Below are 20225 nucleotides of genomic sequence, written 5' to 3' on the forward strand. Positions count from 1 at the left end.
CTAGAAATATTTTCATTCATTATTCTATTAACATTACAGTTTACACACATACAGTTCTTCAGGACTAAAACCAGCCTAGTGTGATGGGAAGTTAAAAATCTCTACTGCTTTAAAAATGTGAAGACAAATATTAAAGGAACTATACATTGCACCTGTTTCAGAATCATATCAATGGAACCTTCTCTCAGGCCCATGAGCAGACATTAACCCTTTTAAAAAAATTATCCAATAGGTAAAACTATTACACCGTATGATTTTATACCTGGGCTAACGTTGCAATCTGTGGTTGTGCCTGTACTGTCATCTGTTGGGTTTCTGCCTCTGTAACGGCTGCATCTCCACTCTGCTGGTTCTCTGCTCCAGATTCCATGGTCATTTAGTTACCTACAATCACAATATTTGTCGTAAGTCTGGGTTGGTATGCAAGTCCATTATTCTTGGTGGATCTGGTAGCAATCACTGCAGCTGAGTTCCCATTACTACATACTGTTTTCATTTGCTTATTAAACTGTTGCCAAACTATTAGCATTCAGGCAAATGTTTTTCATGCCAGGTGTCTGCCTCTCAGGTTGATTTTTCTGCGTGTAATGTTTCTGAAAAACAGGCCCAGTCTCCTCCAATAATGAGATCAGAAAAAATGCATTTTGCTCATCTTAAAAAAATTGCTTGAGCAATCGCACTATGATGATCTAGTACCCCCGGAATTTGGAATAACAACCGGCAGTCTGTCAGGAAGGGTGCTCCTTCAGTGCCAAGGTGACAAGATGCCCTGCTACAGCCCTCCCTCTCCCCCGCAACTGCAGTTTGCAGATAACCAATAGCAATTGCTTCTGTGTTGGGCATTTAGTTTTCAGTCTTCTTCTGTCTGAACTAAATATGCAACATCTCCATGCAAATTCTTTCCACAACCAGACTGTGTACAGCCCTATGTCACAGCAACTTAGTCTTCTCTACTCAGCAGTTTTAAAGTCAGTATACGTAAATGATGGAAGCCATTTCTACTTGAACCTTACTGCGAATAGATGTTTTTGTATTTAGAGGTACATAGTAGTTTGTCATGACCTAGGTTTTCTATCATATATAGCTCCTAATACACTTATATTTCTAAGCAATAACTGAGCAAGCTGAGATCACCATAACACGAAACTCTATAAAAAAAGAGGTTGCATAACTTCCAAAACCATGCATGTAGGCAGAGTGCAATGAATGTTAAATCCTGCACTGATCTGCAAAAATTACTTTTCAGATCTTCTCTAAATACTGGTATGGAAAGATTTAATATATAAAAAATTACTTCAAAATACAAGGAAATGCTCCCAATGGTGATACAGCAATACCATTGTATTATACAGAACTCCAAATGTCAAATACTAAGAATGTCCATAGCCACAATATTTATTCTGTGTCCCACCCTGTGCTGCCCAACCTACTCAGGCCTCTGGCTACCCTAGGGCAGCACATACCTGTCTTCAGCGCTGGAGCAAAACAACCAGTAGAGCATTTCTGCTTTGGGGAAGAGCCTGCAGGCAGAGGATGCTCAGATTAGAAGAAAGGTGGAAAGAAGGAGAAATGCGCCTCTCTTTGCTAAACTTTACTGCCACCACCACCACCACCACCACCCCCCTCGCCCCTCCCCGGGAAAAGACTTAGAAGTGTCAATACAGGTGGTAGTACCATGACCACATTCAAGACATTTCATTTTAAACACAAAGTCAGGGAAACTTCCATTTCGGTGCAGACTATACTACAGTATTACAGGAAACAGAATACTCTTTGGAGATGTGTTGCCTAAAGCAGTAGAGTCACACTTCAATCCAGAGTATAATGTGGAATTCTGTCTTACAGTAAACGATCACTAATCAAAAAAAGATAAAACAGCATTTCAAAGCAGTAGCTGCATCTCACATCAAAAGAAAGCAAGTCAATATATACAAATCAAAGTCCGTATGTTTAGTATTGAAAGTCACTGTTCAAATGAGCGTGTGTGTGTGTGAACAGTGAAATGTTTAAGTACCAAATATTTAGTTCCAACACAATTTTAAAAATTCTTAGGAAATGAAAAGAAGGAAAAGAATTAAACCTGATTTTCCTTAAAAACAGTGACATACAATTTAGAAATTTTTGGAAAAAGTAATTAAAATTCCTCTAAGCACCTGGGATTTTGTTATGCCTCTCCCTGTTGCCATGATTTTTGTCCCACATAAACTAGGTATTAGTCTGACAAATGCTCACAGATAAACAATACTCTACCTCTATGCATATACTGGTAAACTGGCCATGAAAGAAATTAATTGTAAACTCACTGCATTTTAAGTAGTCTAGATGTTACTATTTTTATAAGAGTTTCAAGAACAGCCTGTGTCCCCCCCTTCTTTCCTACTGTACCAAATCTCTGTGCTGCATTTCATCTCCCAGAAAGCACAAAAGAAAACCCATGCACTATTACTATTTGCAATATATATTACCAAACAGTTCTTAAAGACTTCATTAATGACAGCAGTTTAAGTGGCTTTCTATCAGAACTTTAACACACCAGTTGTACTGTAACAGTCTTAGTCTTCTATTATACACCACATTTTTGAGCATTCCGCATTTTCACAAGTGCAAACTACAAACCAGACTACTGTAGGTTTCTTCGATTTTTATAATTTTTAAAGAGATATCTGGTTTTATCACTTTTTTGCAACTATCAGCCAGTTTGGTCCAAGGTAAGAAAATCAACAACTTTTTCCCAATTCCGATGCATGTATCATGGTGACTCCAGCCAAAACACTACCTCATCGGAACCATTTGAGGAGCAGATCTTTCGCAACATCTCCCAGCCAAGTATCTGAAAAGAACTTTAAAAACAATTCCCCAGCTACAAATTCGAGTATGTTTCAAAACTAATAATGCTTTTGTTTGCTGATAGAAACCATTACTCCAGTATGGAGTCAGTTGCTATACAAATGGAATTAGAGATAGATGAAATGTGCAAGTGAGAAGTCTCTTGAATCAGGTATTTAGCAATGTTTGCAAAGGTAGATGTTGCCAAATTCCTGCTGATAAATGCAGTATTTTCCTAGGAAGACTTTCCAATTCTCTCACACGCTATTCAGCAAAGGACCTCTGGTTTTACAAGCTTGGTTTACATACTTGCATCATCTTTTGCATATGCAATCAGCAAAAACATTAGCATTTTGGGGTGCTCCCTCCTCTACAACACCAAAATGTCGGCAATCAAATTCTTAACGTGACTTGCAAACACCTAAAGGGAACCTCCTCATAATGTACAGTAAGCACCAAACAATGCAGGAAGCTGCCTGCAAGATTTACACCTTAACACATGCAGTTTAAATGAGTGTCCAACATTACTTGTAGTTTTTGGATAAGCTCTTAGTCTCGTGTTATTCACAAGCTCTAAGTACTCTTGAATTTGGTTCCATTTACCTTGCACTTACAGATCACATTATTTGTATTCTAACACCTTCACTACTACCTTTTACGGTAACTTGTGAGGAAAAGAAAGAATCAATTTTTTAGCATCACAACATCATATTCCAGATACAATGATTACTACATTGTTTTATTTTTAACTTTAACAGTACAGTATGATTAAGATTGCCAAGATATATAAGAGCAGGCACCTAGAACATAAATACTTAGTAAATTGTGTGTTCAGATTAAGACCAGGATGGCTGAAATTAAGGCTGTCAATTCCTATTAGTTCTTGTAATTTACAATGTAACAGATGAAATGATGTTTGGTTTGAAACCTTAACCTCCCCACACCTACAAATGAATGCCAATCTTTCTACCTCCTTTCTAAGCTCTCATATACCCCTAGACTAGACAAACTTCGCTGACCAGTACCGCTGTGGGTCCTCAAGCCCACCCCACCGCACCATCCTTTTGCTCCTCCTGCCCTGTTCACAGTGGCCCACCCTGCTCCCAGGCACTGATTTCCCTGGCAGCCACCACACCTCGACATCTCGAAGGGAAGCAGGGATCTGAAAGTGTCCCAGTGGGGAACATGTGTCCAAGGCAGGGAGCGCATACAGGAGCAGAGGGAGCACACCTTCTTCTCATCCCTCCCTGCTTCCAGGTTACTTTCCATCTTGTCAGGAGAGTACCTGTACTCCCACTTTGAGGAAAAATAAATAACTGCTGTAGTTCATCTTGAACCAAGTATTCTAAATGAAACTAACTGAACAGTTAGCTGTTAACAACCAGAGTTGGAAAACCAGAGTATGCTTGCCTAAAGCAACTCGGCTATGAACTCTGAACACAGGTTAAGAGAGCTGATGAGATCACCTGGTTAGAGATGGTTTAACTCATGACTTCTATGTAATACACATTTTTCTTTATTAGTTCAAAGCAGCTATTATTATACTTACTAATACTTTCTTAATAATGTGCTTACTAATGATTTGAAACTCTGAAGGTGAAAAGCCAAAAAGCTAAACATTCAGCTGACACCCAGTAATTTGTTTTAGCCAAATCAGGACTGGGAGAAAGAAGTTCAGTGGAAGACAACTAACTATACTAGCTCAATTTACACCATGATAGCTGAAGACAGATGCTAATAAACACAAACAGTTGCAGATTGCAGGGAAATGGAACGGCACACTGTAGAAAAATCTGAATAAATCTGTCTTGTTAGTTGTGTAAACTTGGAAAGGGGGCCTGGGCATTACTACAGATAGTTCACTTCAGATTTCTGCTTAACATGCATCCATGGTAAGAAAAGCTGAAGTGGTACACTGCAACAGTAATAAGAGACAGGGTAATGTTTAAAAATTTTGTTTGTATAGATGGACCCTATACATCAGCTGGATGACAGTACAGACATTAGGAGCCATCTTCAAAATGAGTTCTGTGGAACCTGGGTGTGCAGAGAAAGCAAAAATTTGGGGCAATGAAAATCTGCTGTATGAAGAGACCAGATAGAAATACAATACTTACTCCAAAGAGAAAAATGCTTCAAACAATAAAAAATAATTTATATTGGTAACAGGGTATGTAAACTTGAAACATTCACTGTCTGATTATAAGAACAGCAAAGATGAAAGGTGACAAATTTAAAAGTATGAAAATGAAAACTTACAAATATGTATTAAATATTATGAAAACTGATACTTTATGTACTGCACAAATAGAGCACTGATGCTGCTGCTGCTAAGCAAGTTATCAGGATTCAAACAGGTGTTAAGACATGCACATGGATAACAATACCCAAGAATATCCCAAATTATGGTTATTTCATACCAAAAAAAGTGCAGATCTGAAAGGAAGACAAATCATCATGAGTCAGGATTTAAATCAATCTCTAATCCTTAAAAACGCAAATGAATGCCCCAAAGCTTTCTGTGCTTTTCAGTGGTACAGCTGGCACAGTAAAACATACTACCTCTCCCTGCAAGCCTTCCTTTTCTGTCTTTAGTGATATGGTGACAATTCAGTTATCAGTTAATGCTTACACTGACAGTTATTGGCCATACAACATAACTACACCTTGAGGCAACACAGTTCGCTTTACACCTCAGACGTACTGCCACAGCCCGCTCACAAGCGAGCACAGCTTTACCAACTGACACACTTTAAAGTCTCCTTCTCTTCCATAGCTAGATACAAATTCTGGTTTTATTTTATTGAATTACACACCCAGGTTTTGAAGAACAACATGACAGCCTCCAAAAACAGTGCAGAGCAGAGACCCAACAAACTTACGCCCACCTGGAGACCAACTTGTGCAACATCCTCAGACATTCACCAGCCGTCACCTGCAGCCACATCAGGTTCCCGATCCAGTTCAATACTCAGCCACCCAGCTGCTTATGGCAGCGAAGGACTGGGGCAGCAAGGGGGCTGAGGGAAGGGAAATGGAGGCAATGCCTGCTTCTCAAGCCCTGTATTCGGCTTTATTCATAGCAGGCATGCCAGTACAATTGTGCAGGAAGCAAATACAGCTCCACGGTCCAAAGTTCCAGGAATCTGACTCACTCTGTATTTACTACGTGTGGCTTTATAAAGCCACAGATCCACCATGAAAGGACTGAAAGGGTCATCAAACCCCACTCGTGTGCTATTATTTGTTTTCACCTTTCCAGTGTAAGTACCGAGAACATTCACATGAAATCTGAAACATTTCCACTGTTACCTTGTAGCATCTGCAGCCCTTTCAGCTGCAGCTCAACAGCCACTTTATGAACTCCATTCAATGGCTGCCAGACTGAAAACATTGAGCGAAAAATAATTTTATTTACAGCTAACACATGGGACTTCAAATAACCAGTAATAAATGCTCAAAAGGACAAGACAGGCCCATAATTATCTCTCTCTGTCGCTAACGACTACAGTGGGTTGGCACAGGAGCTGCAATTTATGTCAGAGCTTCTCTGTCATCCCAAGCTGGCACTGCCCCTGCCGCTGCACCCTGGGTATTTGCTCCTCCTGCCCTCTCCTCCGGGTGACAGGACTGTGCATCACACTGTGAACACAACCTGTTTGCTGCTTTGTCTTAAATCTACCTTTTACCACTTCTCTGAACGAGTCACCACATAGACACTCAACGATCATGCCAGCTTCTGGGTCACGGCTGGGCAAGGGCCTGGCAAACCGAGTGGAAGTGGAAGTAAAAGAATGGCCTCGACAACCAACTCCACTGAAAACATCAAAAATGGGGAAGAGTATTTGCAGAGATTATTTGCATTCACACACAGCAATCTGCCAGGCAAACCGAAGAATAAAAAGCTGGAAATATTCTTCTTGTCACTGAAGTTGAAGTATTTGATCTTGAACTTCCAAGAAAAACTGAATCTCACTGTAAAGAGATCTTGCACAAAGCAGAATCAGACCATCACCTGAACGTAATACCTCTAGTCCCACTTCTGTCTCCACCAAGATGACACTCTGAGAAGTTTCTGACAACTCTTTGCTGACTGAATACATGGTGTAACAGCCAATGCAAGAAAGGCAAATGATGTAGTTATTTTCATACAGATCACAGAAGAAATGCAACCAGGAGCCTTGATTATGTGTAAGAAACTTTTCTGGCTCATGACTTTTCCAACAAAACTTCTAGTGCAGTTGTAGCTGTACTTCCAAAGTCAGTTAAAATTTCTCATACTTAACAGATTCAGGTATGTAAATGACTAAAGTACCGGAACAAATCAGTTGTGTTGCATGCTCAATCTCCCTTTCACTAAAGAAAAAGCAGTAGCACATTAAAACAAGGGCAGAAGACCAAACACCTGATCTCACAGCTACAGCAGGGAGCACCCAAATCAGTGATCATGTCTAGATACTGTCTTCTGTTAGCGTAACACAAGAAAGCTGATATTTATCACGTAGATGGTGAATCAGTATGCACAGGTAAGGTGTGCAAGTGAAAGTTGCTTATAAACACTTCACTGATTGATTTTTCTGATTTGACTCCACGCTCTTGCCATTTTACTAGTATCTAGTGTTTCTGCCCTCAAGCTTTTTAAGAGATTGTGACAACAATTAACTACAAATTATTTCTTGCATCACAGATTCTATGAACAAATACAAGAGCATCCAAAAAGTACTTGCTACACGCACATTATTTAAATCATGTTTAATCTATGCTGCCTTTTCTTGCTCAATATAGAATTAAGGAACCTAACTGAACTACAACCTTTCCTTTTGAGACTGTGAACTGGGCACTAAAAGTAAAGGTGAAGCCAGCTTAGAAAGAACAAAACTACTTATTTTAATTCTACTGATAATATGTATTTACAAACCCCACCTTTTCCCTAACTTTATCTAATAGTTGGGATAGGTCTTATGTGAATACACCAGTTCTGCAAAGGGGCTGAGTGGATAGACCAGAGGAATAATCTCCTAAGGCGTTAACAATGAAAAGCAAACAAATGCCTCTCCACTGTCTTACCCCCTTCCATTCAGAAATTCCCCCAAAATACTGTCAGACTTCACTTAGACAAAACAAAATGTCAAAACAAATCCAGGAAAGGTTATAAAATCATTGGGTAACTACTACTATGATTACTGAAAACCGATTCTATAAATACGTTCTAATTATAAATGCTCTGTCTTCATACTGAATGCACTTACAGTATTAAAAGACTAATTCACATACTTTACACCTGTGATCCTTAACATAGGACAGAATTATTGTAACTACTTATAAACACCTGTAGTGAATACGTGTAGTAAAACCCAGACCAAAACAAAAAAGCTGAAAGATATCTGCAAACTGAATTTGAGAGAAACCAGGTATTTTAAGGATGTCCTGGGCAGTATCTACAATCAGTTCACGAGGACTTAATGAGAACTTGCTCATTTCTGAGAATTCAGCACATTTTGTAGTTCTTACACACTTGTTGCCAATACCATATTTATGCACAGTATTTACATACAAAGTGACCACACTTTACTACAGCTTACCATCTGTTCTCCAACATTATTTTTAGAACATAAAAAGCACCTAGTTTTCAATCTATGCTGATTTCTTGCAACTCCTAGTAACTATAGAAAGAAGTTTTCCTTTCACAAAAATGAAACCATGTGAAATTGTCAAAATAAGTGCCTCTCTTCTCCACGTATCTGCTGAAAGCACTGCGGCTCACTTCGCAATGTGTAGCTGCTGGTTACTTAACAAAAATTATCAGAACAGCATATCTGAACAGTGTAATTTGTGTGCAGACATCTTAAACACCACATAAAATACAGGCAGCAAATGATTTTTCATAATGGCAACCGGGAGCTAACGCTCCCACTGATACACGATGAACTCCAGAAACAAGCTCTTTGCAGTTGGAACAGGCCTAGCAAATAATCAGCATAGCCACACATGACGAGGTTTAATTTTTGGCCCTTGTCAAACTCTCCTTTTGCTTTTGACTTAAACAGCAGCAAGTGGAGAACTGAGGAATGAATGACTGCATGAGACCTGAAGCTGACCTCTCAGCACAACTGACTGCACTGACATGAAGCCAGCCACTTCTCATACTTGCACTTCTAACTTCAATGCTAAACTGTGACTACACACTAGTCTGATGGCAGTATTTAATAAAATAGGAAGATATGATTACATCGGTACTAAGATTAGTGAAGTATCTTTGTCTGTCTGTCTGTTTGTCTGTTTCTCCAAAAGAGGAGCCCCTGTGATGCTGCTAGGCGCTGCAGTTCACCAGCAGTGTTGACTTCTGCAAACAGCAGGTACCTCATGCTGCAAGGTGGGGACGACACCTGCTCAGCCTGTGGTGAAAGCTTGCTGGACATGAACCAGCACTCATCTAAAAGCCATGGGGTGTATTAACGCAGCCTGAACCTAAGTGATGCAAGTACAGCAATGGGTACGATAAACATCTCTGTTCTGCTCATGAGGCCCTGTGCCCAAGCTGGTACACCCTACCTCTTAGTACGGGTAGTTAGCTTGGGCTCAGTGCCATGCTAAAGCAGCGACATGACCCCTGTGTAAGAAGGTAGGTTGAACCTGGCTGGCACAGTGAGCAAATGAGAAACAGTGCTCTGGTGCCACCCAGCTATCTACGTATGCCAAATAATTTATCCTGCTGCGCTGGTCAACAAGCAGAGCCTTTTGGGCCACCTCCTTTCATAACAAACACTGGCTTGTGAAGGTGTTCAAGCAGAAGAACTAAGGCAGTCCAGAGTGACAGAAAGGAGAGCTGATTCTGCAAGCAGACAGAGACCTTCTCCTTCTTCAGTGACAAGAAGAAAATGGGAGATGATGGTGGAAAAGAGGACTGTGTCCCTACCACCAATGGAAGTGTTCGGAGCAGAAAATTATGCCAAGTTAGCCAGGTTAAGACCCATCTAAGAAGGTGCGTATTTTCCTTTTTTCCACTAGGTAGACCTGTCAGGACTTGAGGTTTCCACTTTACCTGCCACAGCAATTCAGACAGATCATACTTGTTCTCCTCCACATGGGTTTCTGCCTCTTACTGTCTTTCACTGCCCCATCATTCATTCTGGCAGAATAAGAACCACCTAAATGCTGCAAGACGTATTTGACAATGGCTTGACATGTTCTAAGGATCTCTGTCCACATGACAAGCAACCTTTAAACATCCCACGTCAGAGGCATCAGCTGGAGGAACTGCTGCAATCCCAAACCTCTGGCAGCATGCAACTCTGTAGGGAGAGACTCTACAAATACTCATATTTTAAAAAAATTGCTAACTCTGAGGTGGGGAAACTACTAAAACTTGTTCTCAGCAAACTGCAGGAGCCATGACTAACTGCTCAACAGAGCCGGTCTCATAGAAAGAGTGAAGTAGGACTATGATGTTGTTAAGATGAAGGTATTTTTCAAAAGTGTCTCCTGCATAGGATTTGCTCTATATATGTGGTACAGATTCATGCAGTCTTGATCACTGGGTACATGACAAATGCTTAAGTGAACAAAGCTAAAGCTACTCTGAAATTATATAGAAGATTATCCAGCTCTCTTTTGGTGCTCAGAGCAAATCAGGAACAACTTATTAAAACCTAAAAACAACTGCATTACACAGATTCATATCAGTCTGGTTAACCTGAGTGCTCCAAGCCCAAGGGACAAGAATACAACATACAGTAATCTTACACCTGTAACAGAGAAAGGAATTACCTCCATACAGGTGTTTCCTTAATTGTAACAATTTAAATTACCTACCAGGTATGATTTAATGGAAGCACATGCAGGAATGTGCTAAAGACAGATAAGCATATAAGCATGTTTATTATTACCTGAGATCTTTCTATTCCAAAATAATGTTTCCACAGTCTCTGTTAATTTTACAGTGTGAAAATATTAACAGATGCATCACATTTATCAGAACAGCATAAGAATAGACTGAAGGTTCTTAAAGATTACACTGATTAAAGATGACACTCTAATGCATTATGAATTAAAAATATATTCTGAAATTTAATTTTCTGGAAAGTCCCAGAAATTCAGGGGACTCTCCCATGAATAAAGTAAATGTTTCCTTTTCCATTCTATAAAGAGGAGGCTAACTGTCAGGAGGTAAAGTTTTCTGTTTGGTCAAATTAGATATCTGAATGTCATCATCCATTTGGTTTGTTCATGTAAAAATTAAACAAAAAAAGCCTGAGATTTAAACACTGTGGGTCACCTCAGCAAAATACTGCAGATCGAAAAGGGTCTGACGCTGGAATCCCAAAGTGATACAGTTCACACTTGTTTTTATACCATTCTTCTGTTTCAGAAAGCTACCAAATCAGTTAAGAAATTCAGGATAGGCATGGAGTTTCAGGTATTATTAGCAGCGTAGTTAAACTTGACAAGAGAATTTTAGGTAGAATTTGTGTCTGTGCTGAGATTCTGTCTGTTGGTGAGAAGGGACAGCTCCACTGCTAGCATTTCTAACCCACCTCTGAGTGACAGTGACTAAAGGATTAATTAATTAAAAAATGCCATTTCATGTATTTACGCTGCAAGCTTTATAGGCATAAACTATTAAAACAAACATTGTTCATTCTGTTTGATGCTTGGAACATACGTAGTATTTTTAGAGTTCAACCCATAGTATAAGAGCTCGAAGTTATATAACTTGGTAAACATTGGAAATTCTTAATTAAAAAAACCTCAACACTTCTAGTGAGTTCAGAAAGAAACCACAACAAAATAGATGTTTCAGACCAATACTTTCACTGTTTTATTGATTATCTTTAGAAATGGTCATCTGAAAGTAAGATAGACTGAACTATTTATACAAAGCTGACATTTACCACTTATAAAGTCAAATGCCTGAAATTCAAAATAACCTGTATCTGTACAAACAACATATTTCTGTTATGGTTTAATCGCTTTGTTTCTTTCTTAACAGGCAATATAGACTATTTTTTTGCTTCAACTGTCTCAAGTAAGTGAAAACCTTTGAATTTTTTCTGCAGTTGGGAGTGCTACCGTAGAGTATGCCCAGGTATGCACAAGAAAAACGGCACTTCCTTACAAACCTTGCCCTTGTCCAACTCTTGAATGCATCCTATTCACAAAATTTATTGCAACATTAAACCCAAAAGATTTGAGGCTTAAGCCACAGCTCAGACTTAGATATATTTTATATCCTAAAATTGCTCTGGCTTTACTGGTCATATTGAAATCACTGTTGCTTGGCCAATTAGTCTTGAAGCAACAGCAGGCACATCTTGCTTAACACACCAAAATTAAATCTATGACTAGCCCTCTCCCTAAAAACCAACTGAAACAGAAGTTTGTAGTAAATGCTACAAATTTTGTAGTAAAATAATTTTGACTAATGTTACCAACTGAGTGGATTCTGATTTATTTTCATGTATTTTCATATTTGTCTGGACAGTGCAGGAGAGCTTCTTAAATGAGAAAGACCTCTCATATACCTGCCAGGCAGACCTACTCTGCATAAGTATCACCTCCAGCACAATTTATCTTGGTTCTCAAATACTTAATCGGAGTTTAAGACCTGCATTACCTGTGGGCAACACACCTGTCTCCATGGAACAGAGATGTGACTTGCTGGTAACACTGAAGGGCAGAATGATGACCCTGAATAAGCAACGGGAGCCAGTGATGAACCAGAAACAGCCAGAGAAAGAAACAGAATCCATGTTTTGCATCAGTGTGTTGCACACAAAAGAAACCCCCCATTTTGCCCACTGCAGCTACAGTCTTACAAGCATTTCTGCTGGCAGCACTGCCAGCTCAGGCTCTGCTTTTCTCTGGATTCCCTCTTACGCATACCTTTACAGCTGCCTCTGAGGCTGTGCAGTAAATGGGACTGGGCAACTAATTTGCCCTACAGATAGACCAGAAAAGACAACTTATTTTTATCCTGGACCAGTTCTCTGATCCAGTTCATGTCACTGCCTCACAGACAACCATACTGATGCTACTGGCACAGGAGCTGGAACAGGGAAGGTGGAGCAGAGCCTACCCTGCTGCAGCCAGGCCCGCCAATGAAAGCAAGGTAGATCAAATCATGGGGTACAAGTGTCATAAGACTGTGGGAAGTTAACAAAGATGCTGAAGAAAAGAAAACATCTATATTCTGTGATTTGATTATGATGATTTGATTTGATGATGACTCCACTTAAGAGTGGGAGGCTGGAAACAGGATGATTCTTTTTTACAGAGTCAACATTAGCTTTCTGAGGATTGGGCAGAGAGATGCGTTTTTCAAACAGCCATATCGCTGACAAAGCAGTTGTCTGCAGCAGGTAACATACTTCTTCCTCTACCCATCCCAGGATAATGTGCATTGATTATACACTCCAAATTTTCATGCTAGTAGTTTCAGCCACAATTATTATTTTAAAATCAGGAAGACAGGCCTGTTTACAGTTTACAGTAAAAAGGAAACTAACACGAGCTCACCACCCACACGCCTTGGGCCAACTGACAGCATTTCCACCACCGGGTTGGATCTGGACCCCTTCTGGAGCTTCATTTTTCAACTTGGGCTTGGTTAAAGAAATGTTACGTATAATTCTCCCCACCTGACAAGGCTTCTCATAAAGAAAAGGACCCAGGAGTTACACTGATCCAACCTCTTGAGAGGACCCAAACCTGCTTCTGGTAAGGAGTAGCCAATTTAATCACACAGCTGTCACCAGGTTTTCAAGAGGGAAACTTCCCCTCCCTGTTTTTTTTTTTCCTTCAACTGAGACACTGTGTTCTAGCTTTCCCAGCTGTGACAAACTGATGTGGCTCTCATCACCATGGACAGAGCCTTTCTCTTCCTTCTTTCACTGTGGATCATGGATGCGCTGCAGTTCCCCAAGATGCGTTTGATGACCCAGCTTTTTGATGCTGAAGGAAGTTGCGTCCCCCTTCACCCTCTCCATATACTCCCCCCGCGAACTTGCACCAGTGCTGGTGCTTACAGCATCTCAATCACCAACCAATTCAGCTCACTCACAGAGGAGACAACTAACCTAACAAAAAAGCACAGTTTTCTCCTGGGTTAGTGATTTGAACTGGCTCATTAGACCTTACATACAATCAACACTACAGCCAATGTAAGGGATGGCTGAATACCATACAGCCAGGAGGAGGCCAGCAGGAAGGAGTATGATGTCTGTCTCCTGAGAGACACACACAGTTTACCAGCTCAGATGAAACCACAGCAACAGACTTGTTCTGTTGGTATTATGCTGCGGCATTAGTACACAGTGCCCTTTTCCACATCTTCCCTCCCTTGGTATCACCCAGAATTTTCCTATCAGCACAAGAGAGAAAGATTTGGACGACCTTCACGAAGACAGGCAGGGGTCCTACTTTTACAGTAACACCCTAGGCTTTCTTTTTTAAGAGAAAGCTCTCTGCAATCTACAAAGGCATAAATTTACAAACCCTGCTCATATTGCATGTCACTTGGAGGAATGGACAGGCACCAGCAGAGTCTGAGGCCGGGCCAGCTACAGAGAGCCAGAAGAAGAGTTATCAGAAAAAGGCAAGAAAATAATGTTTGCCATCCATTATTCCATGGGGTATGAAAGATAAGCTAAATGAGAAAAGATTTTACATTCAAGCCCTAGGAAAGGTGCAAGGGAAAGCAAAATTCAATTGATACTGCAACAGCAGTAGTGAACAAGAGAAAAGTAAGGGTAGCACCTATCAGAAAAGTGCATGCTATTATTGGAACCAAAATGTCACAGGAGGCTGCAGAGTTGCTGGAGAAATGATTAAGAAGTTGTGGCAAAGAGCTGCAGAGAACAGCAACAGGAGGTTAGAAGTTAGAACAAAACACATGAGAACAGGACTGAGGAAATGAACATGACAGACGTTAAAAAAAAACACACAAAAGGTATTTAAGCCAAGTAAATAAGTAGCACAATGAACAGTATGTATACATGATATTAAAGTTTGGGAAAGGCTGCTGCTCATGTTCATTTGCTCCCATTTAGCGCACATGAAAACTTAAACTTAGCTAAATGATCCAGGGCTGCAGCAAGAAGAACCACAACAGGACCTATGTCATCCAGCTTAGTTATAAACACAGCGATAATTTAATTTTTTTTTACGTAGGCTGCATTTTCTTGTTTAGCAGCACTGCTGTTTGAGCTGCCCTCATCTTTCTGCTCATTCCAGCCCCATTCCTTCCCCTGATTATGCTGGTACAGCTACTGTGCAGCCATGCAGCAACCAGGGGAGGGAATGATCCAGGTGACAAATAATCAGGCTCCCCAGCCCTCACCCTGCTGGACTGTTTCCCGTCAGGCCTGCCATGCAGTAGCCCAAACATCTGTACTGGTGCAATGGAGAAGACATGAAAAAATCACCAGACATGGAGTATGCTTCAGCCAATATTACTGTCAAAAAAAGGTGTGTGGCACTATGGTTTCAGTCCATCAGGCAGTAGACAAACTTCAGAAATTCTTGGATTTCTCAGGTTAGGTTGGGGGTTTTTTTGAGTCTGCTCAAGAAAAGAACCTGATCTTTCCTAAGTTTAGAAAGCTATCTGAAAAAGTTTCTGCCAAAAGAGGAAAATATGACCCAGCTTTACAGTTCTTCTAAATGAAGGGAAAAAAAATTTGCCAATAACCTCATTGACCAAACAAGCTATCACTGGAACAACACTTAGAGGATCAGAGATTTTTACACATCACTTGAACTCTCCCCTCCAAAGTGTGAAAACATCAAGGGCAGACATTTTTTTCAGCTTCCTGCATGAAGGTAGCTTCAAAATAGTTCATTATAATGCTTCCTGCAGCTCTGCCTAAAGTAGCTAGCACAGTCTCATGTCAGAGATTGACTGAAATGCAATGAAAACCAAAACAGCAACTGTCAGGACTCTCCTGTCTTTCAAAATACTTTTCCATCTTTCACCTAATGGCCTTGATTTATGACAAACATCAAATCTCACAATACTCTCAGGAGAAAAAAAAGGTATGCTTATTATCTTAAGCAGTAAAAGAAACACTGTACCTATGCACTTTGCTCAAAATCACTGACCTAACAAGCATCAGTGCTGCTTTAAACTTGTATGTATGTATATGTTTTACCTATATATAAAACATATACATTGATCCAAATAGGAACACACTTCCTCCAAATTTCTACCCTCTTTCCTTTACGTGGTTCCTCCACCACCTAGTTTCCTATTCTGTCCACTTTGCATGGGATATTCTAAATCCAGCACTGCCAGAGAAAAACAGGAGCAGCACAGAATGAGAAAACCCTTGTCTGTTTTCAAATGCTTTTTTACCTAGAAGACCAACTAGACCCCGGCACATCTTCATCTCCTGTACAGCTGAAAGGCTATTTTAGAAACATGGAAAAATGGAAGGTGCCGTATTTGTTCTCACTCACCTTCTTAATTGCGGTACAACCAAGCAATCTAAAAATTGTGAAGAAGAAAAGAGTTATCAATGCCTTCATGCTGAGTGGTGTACAAAGGTAACTGCAGATTGCTCAGGTTTTCATAATTACCATGAAATATGATCACACAGACTGCAGATGAGGCAACACAATTTTTGATTCAGAGAAGAATCACTGCCTTGTCACGAAACTAACTGTACGCAGGTAGGGCACCAGAGGGCTCAAACTGAATTCAGCAGGGTTGTTCCTGTGGATGAGGATTGCTGTCATGTCCCATGAAAGTAACCTTAGATTAGTGGCAGAAAGCTAGCATGGCCTTCTCACTGCACAAAAGCCTTGAGAAGTGTGACATGAGTAACTGATCTCGACTTGCTTCCAGAGATCCCAAAATAGAGGTGAAGTGTGAATATCCCATTTGTTTCAAAAGGGTGTCACCAGAAACCCCTCGTCAGGACCTTGTCTGCTATCAAAATCTGCACCTACAGAGCTGTTGCTGCACTTCGGCAAGAAGAGGTCATTTGCTTCTTACTGCAGCAGAACAGCTACTTTCCAGAATACGATCAGCTACTACAGAGTATTTTATATTTGACATCAGTACCAGCAATAGCTACGCTGGTGTAGGCTTCCAGGAAATAGATAGATTGATGACTTGACAGTCTAAATGAGATGCTTCTAAATTTTCTGTATCAGCAGACCCCTCTCCCCTTTCAGACCTTCGGTTTGTTGGTTTTTGCGTTTTTTTTTCACCCAGTGTAGCAGACACCCTTATGGCCGGAAGTATAGAAGGGAAAAAAAAAATATAGAGATCAGCTGCAGACAATTTACTGCACATTTAGACACAAAGCTGAGAGTACTAATCTAAACACTGATGTTCTATCAATGAAACTTAAGCATTAAAAATGATTACGCTCTTCTTTCCTACATGCAAATATTTCATTTTGGGTCACCTGTAAGTGATGCTTAGCAAATACACAACCACCTCCCTGTTCCCTTTTCTCTCTGATCTGTGAGGATACATAGCTGGTAAGGAAATAGAACTGTATCAGAAAATACGGATCTGAAAGTCTTCCCCTCTATTATGAAATAGAATAAAATAAAATGCTGTGTTTTAAAGCTACAAAAAACATGCAAGAATTTACTGTCATTTTTGTATTTAAAATAAAGTGCATATTCCATTGAACCAAGAATGAATGAAATACACCAACTACTACACTCTCTTTAATCACTAATAGCAGCTACATTGCTTACTGAAGTCCTCAGATGCCTATTAATCAACTACAACTTTAGAAAACCTCTTCTCATGTTGGTATTACTCTGAAGTGATGTGGAGCACCTTCGGCCTTTACTTCAAAAGAACTGGTGGAAGTGTCAGAAAATGGAAATTCACATACAAGGAAGGACAGGCCTATCTACACATGTGAATCACAAATATACGTCTTGAATAAAAACTTATGTCAGTGACTTCACACTTTAAAAAAAACAACACATTTGTTGATACAGGGAAAGGGAACAAGTAGAATCTCAAAATTCCTGTATTCTGAAATAGTGTTCAGTGGTCACAAGGGACTGAACAGAGATATCCGATATTCCTAAGTAAGTCTCTAGTCCTTTATTTAAGAAATAGGAAACTTGCTTCTAACCGCAGGGCTGGGGCCGGGGAGGGGGGGGAAATATTCATGACAGGTGTTATTCCAGCAGCAGATTACGTGCAGACACTTCAACATTTAAGAGGGAGAACAAAATAAAATTAAGAAAAGCCCCCAGCTTTCTGGGAAGAAAAGTCATATGGCCAACGAAATTTTGGTATCCTTCCACACGTTTGAGAGGTGCTAACAATCTTTGGTTAAAAGGTTTTTTAAGACTGCCACATCGTTTTTACTTACTACTATGCCCAAAAAAGCAGATATGCAGGTTCTGACAGTAGAAATGAAGCCAAAACAACGGCTTCTCTCCTAGGCAATGGAAGGGGGGAAAAAGCCCCACGGCTGCGGCAGGACCAGGCCGGTGGAAGCCGGCAGCCGAGCTGACATTTGCTGCTAAAGCCGGGATAGAGGTCAAATCCTGCCGGCTGCGCAGCACCCGGGAGCCCGTGCAAGACCGGCAAAAGCAAATCCCAAACCGAGATTTACCAGCCGCGGCCGGGCTCGAGCTCACCGTGGGTTAAAAATACCGCCGGGAAAGCAGCAAGGCTGCTGGGGTCGGCACCGCCGTTCCCGGTAAGTGCACCGGGCTGAAGGCGCTCCCCTCCGAGCGGCCGGCGGAGCGCGGCGTGGCTGACCGGGCGCCCCGGCCCCTCCGCAGCCGCCCGGCGCGGCGGCCCTGCCCCGCGCTGCAAATGAAAGCAAACCACCAGACCGAGCGCCGGCCCGAGCGTCCATGCAGATTTTATTAAAAACTTCTCGTTACAGAGCCTGGGAGCGTGTTACAGAGCCTAGGAGCGCCCCACGCACTCGCTTCCACCACGGCAAGAGTCTGTTTATTTATTTATACAGCGCATTCGGGTCACCGGGGAAGCGAAACCGGCCGGGCGCGGAGCGGCGGGCGCGGGGGGCCGGGGCGGCCCCGCAGGAGGGCTGCCCGCCCGCCCCGCCGCCGCGGCGGCCGGCCCCGGAGCCCGGTGGGGCCGCGCCGGCCGGGAGGCCGCGCCCGGGGCCGCCGCCGAGCCAGGCGGGCAGCGCCGGGGGGAGGCCGCGGGGCGCACACGGAGGGCGGCGCGGGGAGGGGGCGCGGGTGGGTGCCGGCCACCCCCCGCCGCCGCCGCTCCCCCCTCGTCGTCTTCCTCCGCCGCCTCCTCCTGGGGCCGGGGGGCGCGATCCCCCTTCCCCGCCGCGGTGAGCGCCGCCGCTGGCTGCCGCCAGAGTCGCCGCCGCCGCCGCCCGGCCGTGGCGGCCGCCGCCGCCGCCGGGGCCGGCTCCCATCCGCCATTATCCTTTGTTCGCGGCGCGGCGGCGGCGGGGATGTTGCAGGGCTCGGCTCCATCTTTAAAGCGGGCGCCCCTCCCGCGGGCGGTGCAAGGCCGGGCCCCCGCGTCCTGCCGCCCGGCGGCTCCCCTGGTCCCCGCCGGGCTCCATTTCCTTCCCTCCCCCCCGCCCCTGTTTGCTGGGCGCCTTCCTCCTCTTACCGGTTACCAGGCTGCTCCGTCACTGCTTTCGTTCGCGCCTAGGATCTCGCCGCAGTTTTATTCTCTCCCCCACGTAACACACCGCGTCAAACTACACCTCCGCCGCGTCACTCACACACACACAGGCGCTCCCAGCCCGGCGACAGGCAGGCAGCGGCCGACTGAGGAGCGCCAGCCAGGGAGCAAGCGCCGAGCGCGCCGCGGCCCGCACGGAAAACGCCGAGCGCTCACGGAAAACGCCGAGCGCCCGGCAGGCGGCGGGAACGGCCGAGCGCGCGGCCGGCCCCCGCGGAAAGAGCCGAGCGACCGCGGAAACGAACGAAGCGCCCCGGAGGGGCGGCGGAAAGAGCCGAGCGGCCCCGCGAAGGCGCGAACGGCGTTTCCGCCCGGGGCGGCCCGCGCGGAAAGCACCGAGCAGGGCTGCGGGGGGGCGCGCGCTCCCGCCGGGCGCGGCAGCCGAGCCGAGGAGGCCGGAAAGCCGCGAGCGCTCACGGAAATGGCTGAGCCGCGCGGGAGGCCGAGCGCGGGCCCGTCTGCCCCAGGGACGCCCCCCGCCCCGGGGGCGCCGGCCCTTCCGAGCTCGCCGTGCGCGTCCGGGCGCACGGACTGGCACCCCGGGAGACGTGCCGCCCTCCCGGGTCCCCTCCCCGGGTGCCCCGCTGCCGGGCCGCCTGGGGAAGGGGGCTTCCTCAGGCCCCCGGTTCCCACCCCTCGAGCCAAGCGTCCCTGGTCTTCGCAGGCCCAACATGGTGGGTGACAAGCCATCCTGCCCTTCCTCGCTGCCTCCCGGCAGCCGGGCATCCCCACCACCCCCTCC

General features: G+C 43.5%; 1 protein-coding gene across 3 annotated transcripts in view; it reads right to left on the minus strand.

Annotated features, from left to right (window-relative positions):
• CREB1 (cAMP responsive element binding protein 1) overlaps positions 1-19755 on the minus strand; it is a 40875-nt gene extending 21120 nt beyond the window's left edge. Inside the window, exons 1-3 of one of the 3 annotated variants that reach the window (XM_056348656.1) lie at positions 19409-19755; positions 1464-1520; positions 263-384 (exon numbers count right to left, since the gene is read on the minus strand). In XM_056348656.1, the coding sequence (XP_056204631.1) occupies positions 263-376 (114 nt within the window). In that variant the 5' untranslated portion in view covers positions 377-384; positions 1464-1520; positions 19409-19755. The remainder of the gene's footprint in view (positions 1-262; positions 385-1463; positions 1521-19408) is intronic. The other 2 variants (XM_056348657.1, XM_056348658.1) reach the window with 2 other exon arrangements.
• Positions 19756-20225: the final 470 nt, after the last annotated feature.

The sequence above is a fragment of the Falco biarmicus genome, chromosome 8 (assembly GCF_023638135.1).
Source record: "Falco biarmicus isolate bFalBia1 chromosome 8, bFalBia1.pri, whole genome shotgun sequence".
NCBI lineage: Eukaryota > Metazoa > Chordata > Aves > Falconiformes > Falconidae > Falco > Falco biarmicus.